This window comes from Dendrobates tinctorius, unplaced genomic scaffold (assembly GCF_039654945.1).
Source record: "Dendrobates tinctorius isolate UK_male_01 unplaced genomic scaffold, ASM3965494v1 ptg000035l, whole genome shotgun sequence".
Classification (NCBI taxonomy): domain Eukaryota; kingdom Metazoa; phylum Chordata; class Amphibia; order Anura; family Dendrobatidae; genus Dendrobates; species Dendrobates tinctorius.
Window position 1 is genome coordinate 72,444,110 of NW_027361703.1, and position 16,238 is coordinate 72,460,347.

Here is a 16,238-nt window from a genome sequence, read left to right on the forward strand (position 1 = left end):
AGAACTTGCAGATACTTGGAGATACTTTTTTTCCCACTGTAAATGTTGATCGGATTCCCCCCTTACTACTCCAGTTGTTTTGCATTAGTCGCACTTACTTCCAGCCTTTGGTTAACTTTGGCAAAGAAGCCCCAGGACTGTGGAGCAACTAGAATCTTACATTAGGTACAATTAGGACAACATTGCTCCCCAAAACTCTAGCAATTGGTCTCACTTCCAAGCTGTTTACAGACTGTTGTCAAAAGAATAGGAGATCCTGCACAATAGTAGACATGTCCTTGTCCCAACTTTTTTTTTTAAGATGTGTTGCTGCTATCAATTGGTAAATGGATATTTTTTTCAAATGAAATGGAAAAATGTCTAATTTTCACCTTCTGATCTGTGATCCATGTTCTATTGTGAATAAAATATGGATATAAGAGAATCCCAAATCATTGCATTCTTGTCTTTACATTTTACACAGTGCCCACATTTTTTGGATTTGGGGTTATATATTTACAATGTATACACTACTTTAATAATGAAGTATAGATCTTGTCTACCACTATGTTTATATCACCCTGTCAGTATGACCTTAAAGGGAACCTGTCACCAAGTTTGAACGATGTAAGATAACACCGCCACCTTTCAGACCTGATACACAGCATTCTATAATGCTATATATGCCCCCAACCTGACCTATAAGACAATGTAAAGTCCTTTTATTATACTCACCTGTGGGGCGGTCCAAAGAGTGTCGCTGGTCTTGGTCCGGCACCTCCCTTTTTCTTGCAATGCCATCCTCCTTCTTGTTTCACGTGGAGGACATGTTTCCACACAGTCTCCCTGGCATCACGCTCCTACGCAGGCATACTTCTCTGCCTGCATCGCAAGAAGAAGGGAGGCTCCGGATCAAGGCCAGCAACACCTATCGGACCGGACCGCACCGCAGGTGAGTATAATAAAAGGTCTTTTTCTTGTCTTTCAGGTTGGGTTGGGGGCAGATATACAGCATTACAGAATGTTGTATGTCAGGCCTGAAAGGTGGTGGCCTTATCTCATATCGGTCAAACCTGGTGACAGGTTCCCTTTAAATTCTATTTGACTGCAATTTTTTAAATATCCAGAATAATGGGCTCAATGTGTATTGAATATGCTAAATTTTTTCCATTGCATACTTGGCCCGTGAGTCACAAAGTTATACCTAGGAGACATGCATTATGCATAATATACATCATCTGGCAGAGGGTGCTTGAGATCAGGAAATGTTTAGATTGCCATGAATAAAGTGAGGTTTGGTCCTGAAATGATTATACACTTGTTATTACATCTCATACTTTGTCTCAATTCCAGAGAAACAGGAAAGAAAAAGTTAAAGCTGGAGGAACAGTGCCAAGCGTTAAACCAGGACCTCAGAAAGATAGAGAATAAAACCAAAAGGTTGTTGGAGGAGAAAGAAGATGTTACAAAGGAATTGGATGGGAAAAGGACATTTATGGAAAATAAAGAGCAGGAATGTAATAATCTGACCAAACTACTGGAGTTTTCCAAGGAAAATGAAGCAGTCGCTCTGGGAGAAAGGTCACTTCACACCTTCTTTTCTATCTGTGCTGTAATCGGAGTTAGTAGAGCTCCACAGCAGGTGCTATGTCACTTTCCCTTGTAAACCATTTACCTATAGTCCCAGAATATTGTTCACTCTGATTGTACTGTTAGATCATAGACTACAGTATAGAGTTAATGGTGGCTTTCCCCCTGTAGCTGGCTTCTTCTGTATGACTCGGATTTGGGAACGTGTACTCATTACTTTCCATTACACTCATTTCCACCTTTGGATTTGTAGGGCAGTGTTTGATCTTAATCTACGCCACGCCATGATAGAGAAGCAGTCGCAGCATGACGCTCTTACCCGTAAACACAAAGAGAAAGACCGGGATATGCGAAATATGAAGAAATTGGAGCTGCAACTGAAGTCTGCAAACGATGGCTTAATACACACACAGTCTTTATATGACAAGCATAAAGCAGAGGTATACACTTAGATATGGCAGAAAATAAACACTTTAGGGTTCATTCACCAAAGATTTTACTCCAGAAAACTGGCTTAAATGCTCTGAAAAGTTGATATTTTTGCACAATGGGGAGTTGCACAAAAAAAACTGAGATTTTTGGTGTTTTCATGCCAGTGTGAATCAGTTCTCCCGATATATTTGAAACTAGGCCAGGACATGGCATAAAAAATGCCAGTGTTTTGTATTTCAGAAACGTTACTCCAATCCATGATTGGAGTAATATTTCTTACATGGTGCTCAAAGTCACATGCCACTGAGAAGAGGCGCCTAATTCATTAATATCCCACCAAGGACAACATCTGCAAGGAGTTTGTATGTTCTCCCCGTGTTTGCGTGGCTTTCCTCCGGGCACTCCGGTTTCCTCCCACACTCCAAAGACATACTGATAGGGAATATAGATTGTGAGCCCCACCCGGGACAGTGATGAAAATGTGTGCAAACTGTAAAGCGCTGCGGAATATGTTAGCGCTATATAAAAATAAAGATTTATTTATTTATTTATTAAAGCAGGGTTCCCCAACGCCAGTCCTCAAGGTCCACCAACAGATCATGTTTTCAGGATTTCCTTAGTATTGCTCAGGTGATAATTGCTTCACCTGTGCAATACAAAGGAAATCCTGAAAACATGATCTATTGGTGGGCCTTGAGGACTGGAGTTGGGGAACCCTGCATTAAAGCACGATTAAAACACTCCAACGTGTTTTTTTCCCCACTAGAGTGGTGCTTTAAACATAGGTCCCCTGCCCCCAGTCATACACTCACTCTCTGGCATCTTCGCCAGTTTTTATCGCCGTTTCGGTCAGCTTCCGCATGGCCGGAAATCAGAAGCTATGTCACAAGCCCTTAATGGGAGCCAGAACAAGATTCTCATAGACTTACATTACCTTCAGCTCACTACATGAAACACTGTAGCACCCAGCAGGTCACAAACTGCAGGAGACGGACCGGAGCGGCGGAAAAAACAGATGAAAACGCCGGAAGATGAGTAACAGACATGGGGCAGGGGACTCGGATTTTCAGCACCATTCTAGCAGTGAAATAAAAAAAACCACTGAAATAATGCTTTAAGTGTCACGCACTTCTTAAAGGGAATCTATCAGCTGGTTTTCGCTATGTAATCTTAGAACATCATAATGTAGGGACAGAGACCCTGATTACAGCGATGTGCGACTTACTGGGCTGTCTTTTGCTGTTTCGAGTGTGCACTAAGCCACTTTGTGTTTTCTTTTTCCTGTATGCCAATCTTGCTGGCCCAGCCGTGTTTTTATAACCCTTGCCCATATTTACACACTGCTGGTTCACAATTTACATTTTTTTTTAGAAATTTTATAATGAAAGGTGGATGACAGCAAACTAATGCACTGGACTGATTGATTACCAGGATGATCTACTTAATGATGAATTTTAAAGTGTACTTCCAATAAGCTTCCCAGTTCTCTTACTTGATTCCTTTATGATTATTTTCTGCTATGTTCTGTATAGTGGATTGGCATCTGCGAATCTGCTGCAGAACCGCAAGCAATGTACAGTATAATGCTAAACAATTGGTTTTAGAATCCACAGTGCACATGCTGCAGATTTTTCAGCGCGGATTTGCTGCGGTTTTAAATCCGCAGCATGTTAATTCTTTATGTGGATTCCGCAGCGGTTTGACACCTGTTCCATTGTCCAGGTGTCAAACCGCAGGGGAAAACCGCTGGCAAATCCGCAGGTCACTTTACCTCCGGTTTTACCTGCAAATCTGCGTGGAAAAATCCGTAGGGCAATCAGCACTGTGTGCACTCACCCTTAAAGGGAATTTGTCAGGTTTTTGCTATTGTTAGAAAAATTATCTCCCGATGCACAGAGTCATCTGAATCAAGGTAGTTAGTTACTCTTATCTTGCAACAAGGGGACAAGGCATTGGACATAAGTAGTGATGAGCAAGTATACTCGTTACTCGAGATTTCCCGAGCATGCTCACGTGTTCTCCGAGTAGTTCGGGCGTGCTCAGAGATTTAGTTTGTGTTGCTGCAGCTGCATGATTTGCAGCTGCTAGACAGCCTGAATACATGTGGGAATTCCCTAACAAACAGGCAATCCCAATACATGTGGGGATTCCCTAACAAACAGGCATTCCTCACATGTATTCAGCCTGTCCAGCAGCTGCAAATCATGCAGCTGCGGCGACACAAACTAAATCTCCGAGCAATCCCGAACTACTCAGAGAACACCCGAGCTTGCTCGGAAATCTCGAGTAACGAGCATATTCGCTAATCACTAGTTATTAGTGTTGCTCTGTAATTATCAAGATAAGAAAATAAATCCCTAAATAGGGAAATGCAGTTTGCAAAGCTATAAAGCAGAGTTATAGTAAACGATACATGCTAAGTAAGTGTAAGCTGGAAAGACCATTACCTGAGTACATGGCCAAAAGGTACAACCTACAGGACAGACAAAACGTTCCCCTCCTCACCCCGACGCACGTTTCGCAATTCAGTTTCTTCCGGGGGGCACCTGCTTATCTATGTAGAGTTGTGAATTATCACAGTGTGCACATTGAGCATTGTGAGAATTCTATGGTGCCGGCGCCAGGAGGGGGTGGTCAATGACTGCCGGTATGCAATATGCATTCTCCCGGCCATATTCCGACTAGATATGCACACCCTCGCTCAGTACAAGTGAATTGTCATAATGTGGTTGGAAGTACGCATTTAGCATACTTTTGATCACATGACCGCCTAGTTTCACTGCCAGCACCGGAGAATTCTGACAGCAAGAACAGTGTGCACTGTGAGGATTCACAAGTTTGCAGCCACATATATTCACTGCAGACTATTATGCCAAACCTGAGCAACACTTTTACATACTGAAACTGTCCATTCCATAGTAGCACATTGCATCAGCATTGCTAGTGAAAGATCAAACTGGATCATATAAAAAAACAATTCTAAAGAAGTTGATTGCATGCGTTTTAAATGAATAATGCTGTTTTTATTTTTTTAGATGGACATTTTCCCCAAAGATGATTTACTTGTAGAAAAGAGGAAGGAACTGCGCAAAGAAGTTGAAACACTCAAAAGGCAGTTTGTACAACAGGTTGGCACATTTTGCTTTATTACTGTTGCATGTTATTGGAATTTTAGATCTCGCAAGAGTTGAGATTTTTATTTGCAGACATTTAGAGATGCCCATCTCCAGGAATCACCCATTACAGGGTGAAAGGACCAATAGCATGTAATGACTTGTGCTGCATGATGGTGGGAGTTCTGTACATCGCAGATCCTCAGGTCATTTTGTATTATATCAGAAACAAGTCACTTGCCAATTGGCTGCCACAATTAAAGTTTGCCTTTAATAGCATTTCTATTTTATAGGTCATAAACAGTTAATGATATTTTCCATTTACATACTATTAAAAAACCTGACATCTGCTTGGTGTCTGTTTATATCATGGTCCCATTCATTGAAATGCTGAGGGTGGACTTCAAATTGGACCAGCCTTGCCCACATAATATGTCACCATCTAATAAGATGAATGCTGCTGGATGTACGTGCTCAGTCATTCTTCCCACAGCCAATTCTGCCAAGTGATTCTCCTTTTCATGGAAAGCAGCCAATAGAAAAAGTCTTCTACTGATGTGCTTGTGATTCAGGGTGATATTTGGGAGTACTGGGAAAAAGTCTTAAAAATAAATGATTGAAGCGGGCTCCCATGCTTTCGACCGGTCCTTTTAGGTTTTCAGATTTGGATGATGGGAACTCTTTGGAGATTCATTCATTTGAACATATGAAATCTAATTTCCCTATTTTCAACCGTAAATTTTTCTAATACATGCAGATCAAACATTTCGCAACATCTGTCTTTGACTCCTGTAAAGTTTCATCCCTGACTGAGTTTGAAAGGCTTTGCAGGAGAGGCCCCATCTACTAAGGGTTTTGTATCTGATATTTATAGGATAATTAACCCTCCTCAAGATGAGAGTCCTTCCTGGGTCGAGGGCTGACACTCCAGTTTTTTTTAGACTATTTGGTCTAAAGCAACTAAGACTTGAATATGTATCTATATAACGAAACCAATACAAGATTCTCATGTTTTGGTACCAGACCTCAGAACTTCTCCATGAGATGAATCCCCAAAATCCATATGTCTGCTGGTGCTGTAGGTCTTCAGTGGGTTTTAGTAAATACACCTCTTTCGGTCATGTACTAAATTGTCTTCATTTTGGGTGATAGTCAAGTCTCTGATTCAAGTGCTGTTATTTACAGAGGTTCCTTTTGGCCGTTGGTTCTACCTCTTCAACATCCCTCCTAAAGGGATGGGTAAAAACTTGTCCTAGTGGTTCTTGCATTTATTAACAGGTGCCAGATTTTTGATACTTTTTGTTGCTGAAAGCTGGTACTTCCTCCCTCTCGCCAAGAATATCTCAGAATAATTTGCGATATTCGTCACATGGAACACTTGGCTGTCATATTGAATGCAAGGGTTCACTCATTCGTGACAACATGGCCACCTTGGGACTATTTTTGAGCTCAACAAAACGTATAGTTTCTCTTTTTTTTACCTCCTTCACCGCCATCCTCTTGTGTCTTGGTCCTTTTGTATTCTGTACTGTTTGCAGGGTATGTCAATACCCTAAAACTGTGTACCTCAAAGTGGAGTAGCTCCTTTTTAGTTGCTCTTGTATCAAAAGTTATTATAGTTTTATTCCTTCAGGATCCTATGTGATTTGCTGAAAAGACATTGAGCGGACACTTTCTTCACTCCTAAGGTCATTCAGAGTTCTGACTCTGGGTCTTTATATTATTTTTTGTGACTTTTCGATATTTAATTTGCTACAATGCCATGTCTTTATGTTTTAAATGTTGTGTTTATTATCGTTGTACAAAATTTTATAAAAGCAGTTTAAGGCTATGTACCCATGTAGCGTTTTTTTCCTTAGCAAAAACGCATGCCCTTGCCAGGGAAAACGCATGCGCTTTTTGACACACGTTTTTGACGCGATTGTCAAGCGTTTTGACATGCGTTTTTGCAATTACAGTGTATGTATGCGGAATCGCATGCAATTCCGCACAATTAATGAACATGCTGCGTTTTTTCCGCTAAGCGTTTCCGCAGTGGGAAAAAACGCACCATTAGCACAACACGTGTGTTTTCTATTCTATTACAATAGATGCTTTTCTTAAGCGTTTCCGCAGCAGAAACGCTTGGCTAAAAGCGCTGCGGAAACTCTTAAAAAACACAACGTGGTCACACAGCCTAAAAAGAGTGGCCTCCCACAGTGGACAATCCCTATTAGATTTAAAGACTCATGGACGATAAACTGAGCGCAATGTATCCCCCGGATGGAGTGTTTAAGTTTCCCACAGCACCACCATAGGGGAAGCCCTACACAATAAATGTGTTGGCTTTCTTTTGCATTGATTTGTCAGGAGCTACCTATAGGCCATAGTGTTTTCTTCCTTCTGGAGACATGAAGTTAGAAGTTTAATACATGTGAGAAGAACAGGAGACTGTAGCCATCAACCATCCTGGTTTTATTAGAGGCAAACAACCTATATTACTGGTGCTGTACCTCTGTAAGTCTTGTTGTGAATATTGTACACACTATGTGTCTTCCACTTTCATCCAATATAGCAAACACTAACGGAGGTAGAGGTGCGCATATTGGCTCAGTGTGTAGCTGAAGAAGAACAACTTGTAAAGGAGCAGGGAGAATGCCGGGAAGATCTGGTCAACCTAACCCGTCTGGTGCAAATCAAAGCGGATGAGAGAGAACAAAAGTCAAGGGATTTTGTTAAAGCTCAAGTGAGTTCTGTTCATAAAAGTATTAAATTTTCAATACTAAACAATTTCCAGGACGATAAAAGTTGCCATAGAGCCTCCCATGGTAAAAATGATATCAACAAACCCCAAATGTGAAATTGGGGAGCAGGTATCCAAAGTTAAGAGAACCTGATTGTTTAGAAGAAGAAACAATAGCCTGAATATTTTTTATGTATTTAATTTTGGCAAATATGTACTTTAATTTGTGGAAAATGTGCATTCTTCCTTTCTCTGGTGAGCGTACCTTTCTGGGGCTGTAACTTCACACACATATTAGGATGATCTCTGTTTAGTCTGTTGAAAAGATTTACTGCTGCGGCTGTATGTACTTTATGTACGAAACCACACAGATCCTATGACACGTGTTGTCATACACGGATCAGGAAGTGTTAGGATGGAATTATCAAAATTAATATTTTATTAATGAAATATAAAAACATACAGTAAGTCTAAAAACGGTGTCTCAAACCAGACAAGAAGGAGAGATGGCTAATATTGAATAACACAGTACAAACACAAAATTAATGTTGATTATATATGCGATTATTCACTGGGTGTGACACAAGTCATTGAGAATTGTACGGATCTAAAGAAAGGACACAGAGAAAAATAGAATCAAATACTTGGATTAGATTTGTTTACCAATTGAACACCCCAATAATTTGTACTAGTAGATGTCCTCAAAGGTTGTAGCTAAATGGTATAGTGTGAAAAATTAATTGTAAATAATACGGACTATATTAGCCTCAGAGCTCCATGATACTGTTTAGATTGATTATATATATATATATATATATTTCACAAGGCTGCATATAATATCATCCTAATGATCTAGTACTGCCAAAGTGCAAAGTTCAGACTTAAATTCAAGCTTAAATTAGTGCAACTATGTATGGTAACCACAGAATTTCATAAATTTTAGAATTGCATGACTGAAAAAGAGCTGCTCCTGAGAGGAAATAAGTTCATTTTCTCCCGATAGCCCCACTCTCAGTACTGCGGCACAGCGGCATCGTAACGCGATTTACCTGCAAGTTAACACTATACCTGCAGGTAAATAGTGTTTTCCAAGGTGACAGGTTACCTTTACTGCACAAACTTTTTTAGGGGCTCCTCTAAATTTTTTTTTTTGTAAACAGCAAAGATACCGACAAGTTCTGCAGGAAATCAAGGGACGGGATCTTATTATTGGAGAGCATAAGAAGAAAAACCAAGAAGTTCAGAAAAGGTAAAATACAATATAAAATAACAGAAATTAGAATACCGTATACACATCTCATTACCTATCCAAGTAGCCAGGAAGGCAGATCAAAATGTGTGATATCTCTGCTTGTAAACTTCCAGAAATGTGACGGACACATGTACAATTCTCAATTTTTACAAAACCTCGCTCTGTTTGCTGCAGTGTAAGGCTGTGTGCACACGTTGTGGATTCTGCTGCGGATTTTTCCGCGCAGATTTGGCTAAATCCGCAGGTCAAAAGACCTGCGTTTAACCTGCGGATTAGCCTGCGGTTTTCCCCTGCGTTTTGACACCCGGTAATGGAGCAGGTGTGAAACCGCTGCGTATTTAAAGCCGCAGCAAATCCACGCAGAAAAAGCCGCAGCATGTGCACGGAGTTTTTCCTTTTCCAAAGACTTAAATAGTACTGTACAACGCAGCGGAAACTGCTGTGGATCCGCAGGGCCAAATCCGCTGAGGATCCGCAGCAGAATCCGTAACGTGTGCACACACCCTAATTGTCCTGTACAACAAGCAGAGATCTTGAAAGCCTATATCAGTGATTCAGATACAGCAGACCTGAGCAATCTGCAGGCTTTTCCTGTTTGGACCTGGACAGCCAAAGTACTGGAAAGAGTGGCATACAGGGAAATGGGGCTGAGGGTTTTTTTTATTGTCAGTTTGTACGTGTGGGGGCAGAATACTGTGTATGTGGAGCATCATACATTGTTTGCCATCTTACTTTAGTAGGGATGAATTTTAAGGCTAATATTTTACCCGATTTACTTATTGTTATTGTCACCTCGATTATACAATATAGTTTAGTGATAATAAAGCCTTTAGAGATAATATTAGATGCATTTATTGGGCCCTTGAGAGCTGGTTAACAATAATAAATGTAAAAAATGTGTTCTCGGCCCATTAGTCGGTGTGCAGAGACTTGAGATGATACAGTAAGATGTTTCTTGGGAAGAAAGGCTGGGATTTTTTTAATGTTTTAGCCTGATAAATCAAGTTTTTATGTCACAGACTAAAAGAATTTGCCAAGATGTATGACATAATCCGCAATGAAAGAAACAAGTGTGTCAGCCTCATTCAGATGGCTACCCAACGATCAGCAGAACTCCGAGAAAAACTCAAAATCTATGGAAATGAGATGGAAATACTGAGAACCAATGTTTCAAGCAAAGAAAGGTCTGTGTAGTATAATGGATATAGAAAAAGAGATGAGCGGACTGGTTAGAAGCGCATCTCAGCTTCCTGATATCTATTTATGAGCATTCGGAAAAAGAATTTTAAATAGACCCATCCTAAACTCCTTCACTGAAGGCAGAGCGCACTGTGGGATTCAGAATTCCGAAAATTGTTTTGATTTTTTTATATTTTAAAATGATTTAATTTTAGAGTATATCTGATATAAAACTTTTTAAAGTGGATTTTCCTTTTTTAGAAAATAGCATGAACTGAGTTTTCCACTTATACTTCTGACTTCTATTGGCCAACACAGAGTAAAAATAATAAAATGAGCTAGTATTCGCCTTTTCTGATTCCAGCTCTCCACTGCTACTTCTACTGTGGTCTCTGTACCGACTACTGTGGTGAGGTGTGCTGTGGTCTCTGTACCGGCTACTGTGGTGATGTGTGCTGTGGTCTCTGTACCGGCTACTGTGGTGAGGTGTGCTGTGGTCTCTGTACCAGGTGCTGTGGTGAAGTGCGCTGTAGTCTCTACCAGCTGCTGTAGTGATGTGTGCTGTTGTCTCTGTTCCGGCTACTGTGGTGATGTGTGCTGTGGTCTCTCTACTGGCTGCTGTGGTAATGTGTGCTGTGGTCTCTGTACCGGCTGCTGCGGTGAGGTGTGCCGTGGTATCTGGGAACCTATCTAAGGGCAAGTGCAGGCGAGTGTATTTTGTGTGGTCGAACAAAACATCGGATTGCGCCCAGGTTAATGTTATCCATCAAAAATTGAAAGCAGCACGCCTTTTGAAGAATATGAAGATGATTTATTCAGCCCATAGGGCTATATGCCCATTCAGTGCGACGTTTCGGTCCAGAAAGGGTGCGGACCTTTCTCAAGCAGTGCAATGTGACAAATGAGTGCTTTTTTTATAGCACACAAATTATACAGGTATTTTATAACAATTATACAATATAAAAAACATGAAGATCAATCTCCAGCATAGTGATATACAGTTAAGGAGTGCTCACTTAATATAAAGTGCCCAAGTGCATTATATAAAAAAATAATACTCACAAAGATATGAATATCATGCACAAAAGATAATTATATAACAGCGGCAGCTGATGAATATATGTTTAATGAATATGACTCACCCTGATGCCATTAAGAACACCAAGCCCCAGCGTTCACAACAACAAAGTGCGCAGAGCAGGAAATTACCTGCAGTGTGTATCACACCACCGCTCATGCGCAGTAGCGCATCATGATAGTCAGCGCCATCTTAAGAGATGGAAAAAGATAAACAGACATGCGCGATCTCACTGTTCATGCGCAGTAGCACATCTCATCTATCAGCGCCATTTTAAAAAAGGGAAAATTTTGCCCAATTTGCAAAGAATAATTGCATTCATAAGGAATAAAGCGTTCCATCTCTTAGAAGGATTCCCATACAGGAAGTGAATGTTACGCCACATAAGAATTGCTTATAGCTAAGGGAAAACATTGGTATAGGGAAAAGTCCTTAGGAAACAGGAACACCTCCCATTAGCTGGGATTGGTAACCCATGACCGATTAGTAGGAAGAGTGGTGAACCCTGTAGAGGCACAACACTCAAACCATCTAAATCCGGACAATCTCATACAATACCACAAGTTCAAATCCCCACAAATGGCACATTCATTATACAAATCCACAACAAGTAGAACGCATAAAACAACTATATCATATATTATGCATTTCAATTTTATTCATTGCAAAAAATCAGTTATAATTTTTGATATATCATGAAAAATACAAAAAGGCCATCGGGGAGTCATAATTTCATGATAAGCTGCCGCTGTAAAATCTGAAAAATATAAAAAGAAGCAAAAAAGGCTATTAATACCTAAAATGTTCCAATACTCTAAAAGATGAAATATAGAACAATCGCAGCAACACACAAGGTATACAGCAATAACATTATAATGTGATATGTAGCTTATAATCAACATTTAATCCAAAAGGCTTTAAGGTATTCAACTTCTTTATCCACTGTAGTTCTCTAATCTTAAGAGATCTAACTCTGTCACCTCCTCTCCTAAATGGGGGATATGATCAATAATCCTGAATGACAAATCTTTTTCAGTATGTTTTAAATCCAAAAAATGCTTAGATACTGGTAAATCCTGTCTCTTTTTTCTAATTGTATATCTATGTTGATTTAACCTAATTTTCATCTCACATGTTGTTTCACCTACATAATATAAATTGCAAGGGCACCCCAAAAGATAAATGACAAAATCAGAAGAGCACGTTAAAAAATAATTTTATACAACTTTTCTACATTGTGTGGGTCTTGGAAGGTATTACCTTTCTCCATATAGCAGCAATTAACACAATTTAGGCAAGGGAATGAGCCAACTCTGGTTTTACCAGTTAATGTAGTCTGTGAGTCTTTCTTTAACGTGCCCACATCAGAATGGACAATCATATTTTTGATATTTTTAGCACGTTTATATGAAATCAAAGGAGGGGACTTAAATTCTACAGTTTCTGGATGACACTTACCTAACATAGGCCAGTGTTTTTTTATTATCCCGACAATGGAGGCACTTTCTTCACAAAATCTAGTTATAAATGGAATCTTACGTTCCACATTACTACTACGTTTTTTATGATAAAGAAGATCTCTACGTGATGTATTCATAACCTTTGTTTTACAAACATCCAACAATTTCACAGGGTAATTCCTTTGTCTAAATTTAGTAAGCATCTTATCCAATGAAATATTCATGGTTTTCTGTTCACTCACAATGCGCTTAACGCGTAGTAATTGACTAAAAGGAAGAGACTCAACCATCTTTCTCGGATGGTGACTATCAAATAGACGTAAATTGTTTTTGTCAGTTGGTTTAACATACAATTCGGTTATTAATTTATCCTCTTTCCTTTTAATTAAGACATCCAAAAATTGAATCTGTTTCCGAATACACTAAGATAAACTTGATGTCATCATTGATAGCATTTAAAAATGCACGAAAGTCCTCCAGTTCAGACAAGGTACCAGACCAAAGTAGGAGGACGTCATCTATATATCGCCACCATCCCAGTACATGACCAAAATTGTAGGACACATAGATGAAGTCCTCCTCCAGAGCCGCCATAACTAAATTCGCTTAAGCGGGCGCCATATTGGCACCCATGGCCGTCCCTCTCATTTGCATAAAATAGTCATCCCAAAAAGGAAATAACTATTGAATAACATTAACTTCAATAGTTCCAACAAAAAAGTTCTCTGTTCCGATATGAGCTCCGCCTTTAGCAGACCTCTTTCCACAGATTTAAGGCCCAAATTGTGGCTAATGGACGTGTATAATGATACTACATCAAATGATGCAAGTATCACCCTTCCCTTTAACTTATGTATGTCCTTTAACTTACACAAGATATCAGTCGTGTCTAAAATGATTTAGTCTGTCGACTCTCAATATTTTGTCCAAAAAAATACCAATATGGTTAAAAATGGAGCCCCTACCTGATACAATTGGACGACCAGGTGGATATATCAAAGATTTGTGAATCTTTGGTAATATATATATTACCGGTGTAATAGGATTAGTGATCAACAAGAATTTATATAAATCATCATCAATTAATTTGGTGGTCAATGCCCTATCTAAATTTTGTTTTATTATATCCATGATCTGAAATTTCGGATCATTGTCAATCTTTCTATAAACATCATTATCAGATAATTGTCTCCTCACTTCTGCTAAATAATTCTTGGTATCCATAACGACGACAGCACCACCTTTATCAGCTGCTTTTATGGTGATGCTGTCGTCGCCAGCCAAGTTAATCTAAGGGACGTACGTCCCTAGATACCCGATGTGTACGTTAGTTACCAGTTCCCTGCATCAGCGCGCTGGTAACTAACGTACACATTGGGTATCTAAGGGACGCGCGTCCCTTGGATACCCGATGTGTACGTTAGTTACCAGCAGATCGCTGGTCTCCCGCCTGTCACATGCAGCGATGCGTGCTGGCCAGCGGGAGACCAGCGACCAAAAAAAAGTCCTGGCCTTTCCTGCAGCAATCAGCGATACCGGCAGGGGGGCCGGTCGCTGATCGCTGTCACACACAGCGACCTCACTGATGAGATCGCTGTTGTGTCACAAAAATTGTGACTCAGCAGCGATCTCGCTAGCGAGATCGCTATGTGTGACGGGGCCCTAACGCTTAATGGTTGGTAGGGGATCAAATACTGATTTCTCATTGCAAAATGCAAATACATCTATATATTCTATACAGTGTGATTTTCTGGATTTTATTTTTGTAATTCTCTCTCTCAATGTTAAAATGTACCTACCCTTAAAATTATAGGCTGTTCATGTCTTTGTTAGTGGGCAAACGTACAAAATCAGCAAGGGATCAAATACTTATTTCCCCCAGTGTGTGTGTGTGTGTGTGTGTGTGTGTGTGTATATATATATATATATATATATTTGCGTGAAAAAGTGTTTGCCCTCTACCTGATTTCCTTGTCTTTTGCATGTTTGTCAAAATGTTTCAGATCTCCAAACAAGTGTAAATATTAGTCAAAGATAATACAAGTAAACACAAAATTCAGTTTTTAAATTGAATTTTTTATTATGAAGGGAAAAAGAAATCCAAACCTACAGGGCCTTGTGTAAAAAAGTGATTGCCCCTTAATCCTAATAACTGGTTAGGCCTCCCTTTGCAGCAACAACTGCAATCAAGCATTTGCAGAACTGGCAGTGAGTCTTTTACAACACTCTGGAGGAATTTTGTACCACTCATCTTTGCAGAATTGTTGTACTTCAGCCACTTTGGAGGGTTTCTGAGGATGAACCACCTTTTTTAAGGTAATACCACAGCATCTCAATCGGATTAAGTTCAGGACTTTGACTAGGCCACTTCAAAGTCTTAATTTATTTTTTTAAGACATTCAGAGGTGGACTTGCTGATGCGTTTTGGATCATTGTCCTGCTGTACAACCTAAGTGCACTTCAACTTGAGGTCACAAACAGATGTCCAGATATTCTCCTTCAGGATTTTTTGGTAGACAGCAGAATTCATGGTTCCATTTATCATAGCAAGTCTTCCAGACCCTGAAGCAGCCCCATTCCAGGCCACTACTACCACCATATTTTACTGTTGGCATGATGGTGCTGAAATGCAGTGTTACTTCTGTACCAAATGTAATGGGACATACACCTTTCAAAAAGTTCAACTTTTGTCTTGTCAGTCCACAGAGTATTCTCCCAAAAGTCTTGGGGATCTTCAAGATGTTTTCTGGCAAAACTGAGACAAGCCTTTATGTTCTTAGTGCTCAGTAGTGGTCTTCATCTTGGAACTCTGCCTTGCAGCCCATTTTTGCCAAGTATTTTGCTTATGGTGAACACTGACCTTAACTGAGGCAAGTGAGGCCTGCAGTTCTTTGGATGTTGTTGTGGGGTCTTTTGTGACCTCTTGTATGAGTCGTCGCTGTGCTCTTGGGGTAATTTTGATCGGCCGGCCACTCCTAGGAAGGTTCACCGCTTTTCCATGTTTGCGCCATTTGTGGATAATAGCTCTCACTGTGGTTGGATGGAGCCCCAAAGATTGAGAAATGGCTTTAAAACCTTTTCCAGACTGATAGATCTCAGTTACTTTGTTTCTCATCTGTTCCAGAATTTCTTTCGATTGCGGCATGATGTGTATGTTTTGAGGATCTTTTGGTCTACTTCACTTTGTCAGGCAGGTCCTATTTAAGAGGTTTCTCGATTGAGAAGAGGTGTGGCAGCAATAAGGCCTGCGTGTGGCTAGGGAATTTGAACTTCGCTTCCCAAAGATGTGATTAACCACAGATTATTTATGAGGGCAATCACTTTTTCACACAGGGCCCTGTAGGTTTGGATTTCTTTTTCCCTTGATAATAAAGTCTTTTATTTAAAAGCTGCATTTTGTTTACTTGTGTTATCTTTGTCTAATATTAAAATT

The 16,238-nt window shown here is 39.9% G+C and overlaps 1 protein-coding gene across 2 annotated transcripts in view; it reads left to right on the top strand.

Moving 5' to 3' along the window:
• CCDC146 (coiled-coil domain containing 146) overlaps window positions 1-16,238 on the top strand; it is a 235,049-nt gene that overhangs the window by 187,560 nt on the left and 31,251 nt on the right. For both annotated transcript variants that reach the window (XM_073573647.1, XM_073573648.1), the window contains 6 exons: window positions 1,333-1,560; window positions 1,823-2,009; window positions 5,037-5,129; window positions 7,669-7,839; window positions 8,997-9,085; window positions 10,108-10,272. In XM_073573647.1, the coding sequence (XP_073429748.1) occupies window positions 1,333-1,560; window positions 1,823-2,009; window positions 5,037-5,129; window positions 7,669-7,839; window positions 8,997-9,085; window positions 10,108-10,272 (933 nt within the window). The remainder of the gene's footprint in view (window positions 1-1,332; window positions 1,561-1,822; window positions 2,010-5,036; window positions 5,130-7,668; window positions 7,840-8,996; window positions 9,086-10,107; window positions 10,273-16,238) is intronic.